The sequence below is a fragment of the Gymnoscopelus microlampas genome (genome assembly GCF_963454915.1).
Source record: "Gymnoscopelus microlampas genome assembly, chromosome: 19".
In the NCBI taxonomy this organism is placed as follows: Eukaryota; Metazoa; Chordata; class Actinopteri; order Myctophiformes; family Myctophidae; genus Gymnoscopelus; species Gymnoscopelus microlampas.
Genome location: NC_139956.1, coordinates 11,535,192 through 11,548,104, shown reverse-complemented (window position 1 = coordinate 11,548,104; position 12,913 = coordinate 11,535,192). Strand labels below are relative to the sequence as shown.

Here is a 12,913-nt window from a genome sequence, read left to right as displayed (position 1 = left end):
CCTTCAATACACACTATGTTGCTCAACAGAGAGATGTTGATGTTCATAAAACCCTGTCTCCATATACATATACAGATACTGTAATATACTACCTTTAAAGGGATTCTAGGTAACTTGAAGCCTAAATTAAAACATATTTATATATATATATTTAGCATTTTTTCCCCTCTATCAGCCACTATATAATGATGCTGGGGTGTTGTCCTGCATTGAAAGACAGTCCTCTTTCTGAAATCCGTATTTTCCCTACTATTTATGTTTGGCCATCCGGGTATCCAGCTCTGTCCGGGACGTAAATGAAACGCACGCATGTGCGCGTCCGTGTGGCGAGTTCGAGTGAAACCGAATGGAACCGAGTGCAGCCGACAAAAATGGAACGGCAGCCATTGTTTTCTCTGCTGTGTTTTTACTTTCGGTTTTAAAACTCTAAAACGCTCTCAAAATTCTTTTTTGAGGCACGGAATTTACTTTTAAGATAGCGTTTGGATAGAATGTAGTTGTTTAACTTCATATATGTGCTCAATTAATCATGACAGAGCCTATTTAAAAATAAAAAATCAGAGAACCGGCAGGGGCGGGCAGTGACACGTATGTATCCGAATAAAGAAACCTATTTTCGGCATAGCCCCTTCTAAAGTCCCCTTCCGTCATATTAGCTGGTGCTGCGGAAAATGAGCTGCTGATTGGCTGAAGGAGAATGAACTGCTGATTGGCTGAAGGGGTTGTCAGTCAACGGTACTAACTGTTTGACAATAGTTTTTGATCCCCTAAGTTGCCTAGAATCCCTTTAAGTAGTATATATTATCATGTATCATGGGGTAAACTACTCCAGTAAGACCAACGATAATGAGCAGTTGCAAATGTTGAGGATGAGAGCATACCTGCACCATTGTCAGTCTCATGAAGAAGCAACATTTGGTAGGCTATGTATTGAAGGTCCTCTGTTTCTTTACTTTTTCTCAATGTTTACCACAGATACAAAGATTTGGATCCAATGTTTGTACAAAAAAGATACACTTCAGAATTGGTACAGTATAATATATGTTTTACGGACATTATAGGCTCTATACAGTTACCACATTGTTACCAGTTAAGACTCTATTCTGGTGAAACAGGATCAGTGTGCTGTCAATGTTGGCAGTGTGGACAGGCTCTGTTACACTAAATGGAACTTTAAGCTAGGTCACTCTCCAGCTAGTCTCGCGTAGCCAGACAACTATTTCACAATCTCCGAATGTTATATAGACTCTGGAACTACACCTCCCAAAATCCGAGAGAGGAAACTGGCACTTCCGTTCACGAAAATACATTTTAAAATATCTTTACGTTTTATTTTTTTCATTTCTATTTCTGCTAAGCAGCAAGCTAAATATACTTAGATGATTTTGATTTATATCAGGATACATTTGTGCGACTGTAAAGACTAAACGGAAGTGGGGAGGAGGCTTCACATCCGGTTTATATTCTAATCATGATCAGAGCTTCCGAGTCCCAGACTGTATGACCGGACGCATTTGAAAATTGTGGGAGGCAACAGTCTGGCCACGCGAGACTACAGTACTGTCCAGCTAGCTGATTAGCTACAGTACTTGTTGTGTTTGGTCCTATACCTCCGGTAGAGGTATCTCGAAAACTAAAGCCCTTTTTGGCTGTTTTTCACTGCCCTAAAACTGGTACCAAACTGTTCAGCAGCAACAGCACAACTGTATATAATGTATTTATTTATCACCAAACTGGGACCAGAGTGTTCGGCAGCAACGGCAGCAGCCCGTTGTTACTGTATGTGATCCAGTCTCTCTCAATAAGTAGCCAACTAATTACACCAATCAGTGCATACAGCACGTGTTGCCTTGACTTTTCCCTCGAGGGATAAGTGCTGGGTGAATTAATGTCGGAGTGCAGGAGCAGGAGAGCAGGAGAGCACAAGTTTATGATAGAGATGGAAAGAGAGAAAGAAAGATTGAGAGATCTTAGAGTAGAGCAGAGTGGCCATAATAATGCGCCTCTTAGGGTTCCATCGGAGCCCTTTTGTAAAGGATGTCAGAGGTGGCACTGTCAGCCGTCCTCTGGCTCTCTCATGCAGTATGACAAATATCTGTTTACTCCCTCTATCATCCTGGGGGTTCAAATAATGCATTTGGAAGGTCCCAAGTCCCCAAATGTCAGGCATGCATCAGCACTTTCATCACCTTCTCGATGCTTTGCTTCCTTGCCTTTTTTGTCATCACTTACCCCGCCTGCTGTCCTGCTTTTCTTCTTTTCTCAGGGTCATTATTTGGAACTAATGATGTCATAAAGGGCTGATGTTAGAGCCTGGTGGTCAGCAGTTTTCTGGGGTGGTAAAAAGTCAAAAAAGTGACATAAAAAACAAACAAACGTATTTCCAGTTCCTGAGTGTGCTCTCAAGCACAGATTGAAAACCGTGATATGGAAAGCACTCTGAGACCGTATGGCTTTTGTTCTTTCGGCGATTGCCTCGTTGTGTTAAGTGACGCGCTCCAGCTTGCAAAGCATATCGGAGTCATTGGAACTCTTCATTTTACGTTATCTTCCACTTATAGAAGCACGGTGCCAAAAAGTGCTTGAGCCTCTCTTGCAACACTCATCCTTGTATCATGCCGCAGACAGTGGGCAAACACACAGGCACACGCACACACTCATGTATGTATGGTGTGAGTGTACTTTACTGTAGGGACGTTGTTTACCCTTCACGCTTGACGTGATTGTGGCACATCGGCGGTTCTGAGCCGTCTTTCTCTTCGGCGCGTTAGCCCATTAAGACCTGAGGCCGGTTCTACAAAATAACGTCTTCTAAATCCTAACAGTTTTCTGATAAACGTATGTTGCTATATCAGTGGTTCACAAACCTTTTCATGTCAACGACAGACACAATTATATGTATGTGGCTGCGGACCCCCCCTCATCTCAAAATATTTTGTTCCGGGGACCCCCAGAAGCAATGATTTGAGTTAAAAATGTTTGCTTTAAAAATATAGATATATTCTAAGATTTGTCACAAATGTTCACAATTTTTCAAAAATAGCAGATCTACAAACTCGCTACGAGCTTGTATATCTGCTATTTTTTAGCCAACCAATGTGCTATATATTTAGCTAAAATCTAAAATGACACAGATGCTTTCCCGGTCACAATAGGTTAACGTGTTTCAAAGCACAGGGCTTGAAAGCCGTGCAAGCAATTGCAGCACACGCACACACACTCAATTATACAACCAAGACATATAAGCACGTCAGGCCCAAACTGTCATGTCATTCCAAAGACATGAAAAGCCAAGGAGGACAACTCAGAAGCTAGGAGCTTCCAGCTATACAGCAGAGAACGGATATTACTGTATGGTACATGAAATAACCGCTGTATGACAAGTGATTATATAATCTTGATGATAAAGATGTACTGTGCTGGGAGCAGTACACTTTTCTGCTTTAGCCATAATGGCAGTATAGGGTGCTTGCTGTATTACACTTTCCTGTTTACCTTCGTCACCTATTCGTGTGTGTGTGCGTGTGCGTGTGTAATTATATAATAAATATATATATCCTTAGTCGGCCTGTCCCCGACTAAGGATTTCTATAGTCAAATCTGATTGGCCAAATGTTGCCTATATTCGACTAATAGTCTACACATGCATTCATTTATTTTTTGGGATTTTTTTTTCTTTTTCTTTTGCATGATTCGACTGAGATTGGCAGTCGAATCAGACTGATTCGACTGCCAATCCCTCAGTCGAATCATGCAAAAAATATGTTGCTGTAGGGGGTGCTTAATGTCTGATTTAACGTCTTGCTTTGTTTCTCCCAATAAATCATGATGTATAATCTATTTTTGGTAAACTATTAGTTAATTAATACAACAAATTAGGCCAATCTCTCAGTCGGATAATGATTTATTTTTCATAATTCGACTAAGAGATTGGCAGTCAACTCAGACTCCCCTTGACTGATTAGTCGACTATTCAAATAATCTAGGTCAGGCCTAATATATATATATATAGTACAATGTCATTCAAATGGGAACATTCATTAACTTATGTAGAACTTAATGGGAAATTGTTGTATCTATCCCACACAAGCGTACAATATGCACCTGGGAGGTATGTACTGTACATGGCGAATCCTCCTAATCCTTGATTATTTCCTGTTTTATTTGCACAAATTAAGGTCATACAAGTAAATGAAGTCGTGGCACTGAAGCGTTTTAACAGCCTTACAAAGCTGTTGTCACCGCATGCAGCCTGTTAGTTTTGTCTGAGGAGTTTGTACTTAGTCTGTTACCGTTCCACTTACGTTCTCTAACTGGATTATTGAATGGCTTCCAGCCCTAGTGCTCGGGGACCCAATCCTCTAGACCATTAGAGCCCTCATTTGACCGTTTGGAAAGGAGGGAAGCCTCTCATCTTTCCCATGACAGTAAATAAAACATCCATGAAGTAGCAGTAAATAATGTAAACACACAGAGGGAGATGGAACCTGCACAGGAAGAGGAAATGGAGCGTTAAAAAGAGCTACATTTGTCAGGGCATGCCCTTGGGCTAAAATGGCCTCCGCCTCCTCCACTCCCCGCTATTTCTCCATGCTGAGAGTCCAGGCACTTCAAATAGCACTCCTCCATTGTTCTGTAGAGCATTGGTTCTCAAAGTGGGGTCCGGGGACCCCCAGGGGTACTTGGGGGGGTTCCAGGGGGTCTCCAGCTAAATGATAGATTAGGCACCAAATGGACCCTTATGGGTCTGTAACTCTGAGAGTGTACAAATGGAACCAAATGGACCCTAACGGGTCCATTTGGTTCCAATTGTACACTCTCAGAGTTAAATTGACATAGATTTTACAATATGAATTGCTGTCCAAGTGATAGAAATGCCATTAAATGGGGGTCCATAGCCCTAATGCATGTCAAACTGGGGGTCCTTGAAATTAAAATGGTTGAGAATCACTGCTAGAGCCGTAAAAAATATTCTCTTATGGGGGTCCCCTGGCATCTCTTTTGAAATGGGGGTCAGCGGGCTAATAAGTGTCAATTTGGGGGTCCTTGACATGAAAAAGTTTGAGAACCACTGCTGTAGAGTGTTTAAAATACTATGTAGTGTAAACTGTAGAGTCCAGAAACTTTGTGGTGATGTAGATCCATGAATTTGTTTCATTGTATATCAATGAAAACATGTGAATTGATTAATTAAAAAAAATATATATATATATATATATATACTGCTGAAATGGAGGATAACAATTGGGACTAATAAAGCAGATTGTGAATTGTATCATTTTAAGTAAATACACATAAGGACCTGTAGCCCTAAATGGGTCGTGAGGAAAGGCTAAATCAATGATGTTACCATAATCTAATGAGAGGCTGTCTATTGCAAAATTACATTTTTAATAAAGGTCAGTCCGCGAGTGTAAAATGCCATGGCAGATCAATTTGTTTATTAACTGTTTAATCAGTGTGCAGACGCCAGTAAAATCCGCAGTTAATGTTTTATTACAATCCTTGGTCCCCACCAAAAGTCATCTAGTTACCCATGAATTGCATTTAATTTACTGCTCACTGGTAACCCAAGCTATCCATAAATTTAATGAGTTTTCGTAGCACAGTGGTGGCCATGAGACAAAGAGCTTGTCACGAGACTATGCACATCCAGGCCCACATTACAAAATATTGTTTAATTTTTTGCAGCGGAATGAATTGGCTCGCAATGCAGTACATTAACCCATTAAGACCTGGAACTTTGTCATTTTTAGATTTGAGCTAAAAAAGCATTATTTTACACTTTGGGCTATTCAAAAATAGCAGATATACAAGCTCATAGCGCGGCACCGAGTGCCGCGCTACGAGCTTGTAGATCTGCTATTTTTGAAAAATCGTGAAAATGTGTGCAAATCTTTGAATATACATATTTTTAAAGCGAACATTTTTAACTCAAATCTTTGCTTCTGGGGGGTCCCTGGAACAACATATTTTGATGGGGGTCCGTGGCCAAATACATATCATTTTGGGGGTCCTTGACATGAAAAAGTTTGAGCACCACTGATACAGAAACATACGTTTTTCAGAAAACTGTTGGGATTTAGGAGACACGTAGAATCGGCTTCAGGTCTCAATGGGTTAAGTAAAACCACTCCATGATTTGCGGTAAATTATCCTTTTCCACACCACGGAGCCAATGGGCAGTCGTCACGTGCTCACGCGGAGACAGGAACAGAGCCCAGTGTTGCGCCGCCTTGTCGCTGAGCGGGAGAGAGGCGATAATAATTCATAGACCAGGTGCTGCACCGTAAGCCCCAAGGCCTGGGGAAGTGAATGATTAGTGGCATTCCCCCATGATGCATTGCTCCTCCTGTATTAACCCATTGAGACCTGAAGCCGATTCTACATGTCTCCTAAATCCCAACAGTTTTCTGAAAAACGTATGTTTCTATATCAGTGGTGCTCAATCTTTTTCATGTCAAGGACCCCCAAAATGATATGTATTTGGCCGCAGACCCCCATCAAAGTATTTTGTTCCAGGGACCCCCAGAAGCACAGATTTGAGTTAAAAATGTTCGGTTTAAAAATATATATATTCAGAAGATTTGCACACATTTTCACGATTTTTCAAAAATAGCAGATCTACAAGCTCATAGCGCGGCACTCGGTGCCGCGCTATGAGCTTGTATATCTGCTATTTTTGAATAGCCCAAAGTGTAAAATAATGATTTTTAGCTCAAATCTAAAAATTACACAGTTCCAGGTATTAATGGGTTAAAACCAAACTCTTGCCTTTTATTCCCTCCAGGGTTTATTAAGTGGGCCAGTTGCCATAGCGACGCGTTGGCAGCAGGGATATTGCACCGGGATAGAAGACGTAATGGGTCTCCTGACGCAGTTCACTCTGCTCCTGTGGAAGAACTTCACTCTGCGGAAGAGACAAAAGGTACCGTATGCTATGTCCCTGGTCCACCCCCAGCACCCCCCCCACACACCCCCCATCCACCCCGCAAAGCGACGTATATCTGCTTAACCCATTGAGACCTGAAGCCGATTCTACATGTCTCCTAAATCTCAACAGTTTTCTGAAAAACGTATGTTTCTATATCAGTGGTGCTCAATCTTTTTCATGTCAAGGACCCCCAAAATTATATGTATTTGGCCGCGGACCTCCATCAAAATATTTTGCTCCAGGGACCCCCAGAAGCAAAGATTTGAGTTAAAAATGTTCGCTTTAAAACAATATATATTCAAAGATTTGCACACATTTTCACGATTTTTCAAAAATAGCAGATCTACAAGCTCATAGCGTGGCACTCGGTGCCGCGCTATGAGCTTGTATATCTGCTATTTTTGAATAGCCCAAAGTGTAAAATAATGCTTTTTAGCTCAAATCTAAAAATGACACAGTTCCAGGTCTTAATGGGTTAAAGTCGGTCAAGGATGGATAGAGGCAAAGCGGGGATACGGTCCCAGGGTTGTGTCTGTTATAGGGAGGGTATAGCGGAGTTATCCGTGGCAGAAGAGGGAGAGAATAGGGGGATTTGCCGGGAAAACGGTCTTGTATTAAAGTAAGCCACCTTTAACTCTTTGAGACCGGGAACGCAGCATCTGTGTGTCGTTTTTAGATTTCGTTGGGCTATTCAAATAATAGCAGATCTACGAGCTCATAGCGCGGCTCCAAGTGCCGCGCTATGAGCTTGTACATCTGCTATTTTTTGAAAAATCATGAAAAGTTGTGCATATAATTGTTTGTTTTTTTTTGGCGGACATTTGTAACTCAAATCTTTGCTTGTGGGGGTTCCTGGAACTAAATATTTTACAAATGTTCGCTTTAAAAAAATACATAATCCAAGATTTTGCCACGAATTTTCAAGATTTTTCAAAAATAGCAGATCTACAAGCTCATAGCGCGGCACTCGGTGCCGCGCTATGAGCTTGCAGATCTGCTATTTTTGAATAGCCCAAATAAATCTAAAAAATGACACACAGATGCGTTCCCGGTCTTAATGGGTTAACTCCCTCAGTAGAGAGTGAGAACAATCTTGCCTTAATGCCAACCAATTCAAAGTGTCACCTTCGATTTTTGGAGATCTGTATCTGGCTGCATGTCTGTGTCACGTTGCCTGTGTTTTTAACTTTAACAGAACCCTGCCTGTGAGCGGCCAGGGTCTGATGGGACTGAAGTGAGGAATCTTAAATGGTTTTTGTTTGAAGGGCAAACACTCTGTCAGGCTCTTCCTAACAACTGACTGTGTCATCACCACCGAGTTTTATTGCCTCTTATTCGTACAGCTCTATTGCTAAGCAATTAAGGCTTATTTGAAATTATAATTTGACTCCTTATTAAGGGTTTTGATGGCTGCACCCTCAGGCCTAAGGTGAACAAAAGTCGCTTAAATCTGATAGGCACTCCAAACATGCTTTTCTCTCATGTTTGGTGGAGGAAAGTGAAGGATTTGTCACAAAGCTTTTCAGGTTTAAAATTGTATTTGGCAAGGAACACAGTATGAAAAACACAGATTTTAAAAACGTGAGTCCATGGAATCCACCAAACCCTTACATCAACATAATAAAACATCATAATAAAAGCCTTACATTGTAGTCATAAAAAATCATGAGCATCATAAACCTGAATGTTATCAGTGTCACCTGTCTGACATTGTATGTGCAAGCATGGAAATACCAGCAGTTGTGGAAGAAGTGCTCCATTTCTTTACTGACATACTCTGTTACAAGTAAAGTCCGGTGATCAAAATGTATTTGAGTAAAAGTACAAAAGTATTGGCATCAAAATATACTTCAAGTACCAACTAGAAGTACTCATGATGTAGAATGTCCCATTGTACAAAATGCATACAAATCTTTTGAAAATAGCCAAAGTATATAGGGATGAATTGGTTAATGCATGTTTTGAAATTATAGTAAAGATCTACAAAGTAACTAGTAACTAAAGTTTTAAAGCAATTGTAGTGGAGTAAAAGTACAATATTTTCCTCTAAGATGTAGTGGAGTAGAAGTAAAAGTACTGAAAATAGAAAATTCCTCAAATGTGACTGGGTACAATGGTTTATGCCGCAAGGTGGATTTTTAATTTTTCATTTTTTAATAGATTATTAAAGTACAGAATATAAGCTTTCATATGATGTATCATTCATTGAAATTGGATTTTGTTTTTGAAGATGTGCTCATTTGAATCTTGTTATCTATAATAGTGCAAACTGAGATAATCCCTTCTAAAGAATTGTCACTTCTAGCACCTCTGAGCTCCAGGTAATGGGCGTGAACAATGGGTAATTTATTCAACCTAGCCACAATGTGTACTTAAGTACAGTACTTGAGTACATGTACTTGGTTCCTTTCCACCACTGAATACCAGTAACACTTTCAGGGCCACTGCTAATGCCTGAATTATACTTGCTCATGATGTCGATCTACACGCTCACAATGCGTGTAGCAGCACAACATTGGCTGTTTCGGTGCACGACAGCTCAAGTCTAGACCGGCTTTAGCTGTAGCAGCCATTATTCCTCTGCGCCGGCCAATTACCTTGACCCCCTATCACAGCTCTCTTACCTAACTCTCATTAGAGACAATCTTGTCTCACATCAAGTCGCTAACCCGCCTACTGTCTCAGCTAATAATGTACCAGTGGTGGAAAAAGTATTTTTTGCTTAAGTAAAAGTATCAACACTGCAATGTAGAAATACTCTGTTACAAGTAGAAGTCTCGTATTCAAAATGTACTTGAGTAAAAGTACAAAAGTATTGGTATCAAAATGGCTCGCAATAAATTAAAGAAATTAAAGTACCAAAAGTAGAGAGTACCCATTATGCCGAATGTCCCATTTCACAAGTTTTCAAATTAATAAAATGTCTAAAAATCTTTTGAAAATAGCAGATCTACAACTACTTGTAGATCGGCTATTTTGAACTGGCCGAAATGTATAGGGCCGAATAAGTGGTTAATGTATGTTTTGTAATAATAATCCAAATCTACAAAGTAACTAAAGTTTTCAAATTATTACTTAATATTTCACAAAATATTATGTCCAATAAAACACACACACACACACACACACACACACACACACACACACACACACACACACACACACACACACACACACACACACACACACACACACACACACACACACACACACACACACACACACACACACACACACACACAATGGCACTTCAGAATAATGGGCCGTCGCACTAATAGCATGATGGCACCCTTCAAGGTGGCTCGCCTCGTACAGAGCCATGCCATATTAAACAGCCATGAGGTACTCTAACATGTCAACAATGCTTTAGAACAGTGGTTCTCAAAGTGGGGTCCGGGGTCCTTGATGAGGTTCCAGGTCGTCCCAGGGCATCCCAAGCTAAATTTGGACTATAGATAGCATCAAAAAACAGTTTAACCACTTAAAACCTAAAACCTATATTCATGTTTAGATATGATATTTTCTAGAAATCTTGAAAGAATGTGAAAAAAAGTGATATTTTTGAAACATTTTCACAACACAAATATTACATGGTGGTCCCTGGCACAAAATATTTTCAGATGGGGGTCTGCCGCCAAATCTTACAATAAATGCAGGGAATCTCTGTAAGTAGGTATGTGTAAGTCTGTAATTCACGTATCCGACCGACCGACTTCAAACTCGACACGCACGTCGCCGCCGTCCTGAGTGCCGTGCCCTTCCCCGCGTAGAGTCGGCTGGATAGGCGGTTGTCCAGAACCGCCAGAAAAGGCTCTGGCCCAAATGAGCCAATTCATTGCCATGGCAACCCCAGCCATGTTAAAGTACCCGGTTACAACTGGTACTTTGACAACGTGTATTGCATAACAGGGTGGGGCGTGCATTCCCTATTTGAATCGTTCCCAAGTAGGCCGGTACCCGACGGGCACCCATGTCGTCTTATAATAAACATACAGAATCTCTGTACCTACGTCTGTAGCTCACGTACCTCGAGAACCGTTCGACCGACCGACTTCACACCCGCCGCAGGGAGTGCAATGCCCGGCGTTTATAGGCGGTTGTCCAGAACCGCCAGAAAAGATTCTGGCTGTGGCCCAAATAAGCCCAATTTATTGCCATGGCAACCCCAGCCTAAAGCTTGATTTGGCAAATTCCCCACACAATTTGTCATATCTGCCCTGTGCACCTTTTGTTTACCAAGCCTAAAAGCCAAACAGAAATGTCATTTTTATTCATAATGTTCCAATGTTCGATGACGCAATTAAATCGTTCTTCGCAATTATTTGAGAGACAATTAATCGTCATTTTTCATAAATGTGACGGTCCTAACGGGGTACTCTGACAACGGGTATAATGGGTTTCGCATAATGGGGTGGGGGCATGCATTCCCTATTTGGATCGTGCCAGAGTAGGCCGGTACCCAACGGGCACCGTTCTAGTACATACAGTATTATTTGAGGTCCTTGACGTGAAAAAGTTTGAGAACCACTGCTTTAAAACTTACTGTAGTATATTATGTGGAAGTGACACACGATATTTTTGATAAATGCCTTTAGTCTGAGGCAGATATAGTGGTTACACAGAGCTGCAATGCTTTCTGTGATAGTTTGTTTTCATTCTTTCATTGTCTTTTGTTTACCCTGGCCGTGATCATAAGAGTAACATCTACCCACTCGTTTTTGTCAGAGGATGAAGCATAGCAGAAAAAAGCCTCTGTTAACCCACGTAGAACAAAACATGTCATCGCAGTAATCTTTCAGCAGTGTTTTTCAAGGCAGTCATTTGTGATTTCACTACTTCTTTTTGTCTGTGAAATGTCTTTCTTTTCTTCCTCAAACACCGTGAACAGTAACCTGTTGTGGCGAATACCGTTCATAACTTTTTCCACTAGAAAGTATCAGGACAGAATGCTGATAATGCATGTGGAATGTAGCAACATTTTGGGCAAAGTCAACATAAAATATTGTTATCGGGCAAAACCAAGGAAGCTACAGTAGCAAGGACAATGTGGCTCCTGGAGGTTAATGACCAATTATATGAATGTCTCACCAAGCATTTTAAGACCTTATAACAGGCATGAAAATGATTTTATGGCCCAGTATTTCACTTAATTTCTATTCACGGAGTGTTCGCTGGTGTCCAATGTAAAAATCCTATGGAGTGCGACATTGAGAATGTCCACATGAACGCTCTGTTCTGCAGAATATACCTTTTCACTGATGAGAGGCCAAGGCAAGGTATTTCAGTTTACCTTGGCGGTTCACATCAAATCCATCTGCGGGTTCCTTTTATTGCACATTGAACACACAGTGCAGTATTCAAGCCATCTAAACTTATGAAGTTCCTAGACTTAAAAAATATCTTATGTTGCCATGGCACTGTAGCCAGTGGTAGAAAGTAACCAAGTACATTTACTTAAGTACTGTACTTAAGTAAAGTTTTGAGGTATTTGTACTTTACATGAGTATTTCCAATTTCCAATACTTCTACTTCTACTACTCCATTACATCTCAGAGGCAAATATTGTACTTTTACTCCACTACAATTATTTGAAAACTTTAGTTACTTTTCAGATATAAAGTATGACATTATGAAGCATACATTAACCACTTTAGCCTTATTTTATAAGTAGACTATTTGAAAATAGCCGATCTACAAGCTCACAACGCGTCGCATCGCGACGCGTTGTGAGCTTGTAGATCTGCTATTTTCAAATATTTTAGTACTTTTACTATTGGTACTTTAAGCATATTTTGATGCCAATACTTTTGTACTTTTACTCAAGTAAATTTTGAATTTCGGACTTTTTCTATATCGCAGTATTGCTACTTTCACTTAAGCAAAACATTTGAGTACTTTTTCCACTGCACTGACTGTGTAGCCCAGCCTGTACACAGTATGACAGATCTCCACCTTACCCTGTGCTTTACTTTATAAAGG

General features: G+C 40.6%; 1 protein-coding gene across 1 annotated transcript in view; it reads left to right on the top strand.

The window, feature by feature from the left end:
- Positions 1–6,862: 6,862 nt before the first annotated feature.
- LOC311034377 (phospholipid-transporting ATPase ABCA1) overlaps positions 6,863–12,913 on the top strand; it is a gene marked incomplete at its 5' end in the record, with an annotated part of 244,246 nt that continues 238,195 nt past the window's right edge. Inside the window, one exon of the mRNA XM_084042257.1 lies at positions 6,863–6,928. Coding sequence (XP_083898383.1) covers positions 6,863–6,928 — 66 coding nt within the window. The remainder of the gene's footprint in view (positions 6,929–12,913) is intronic.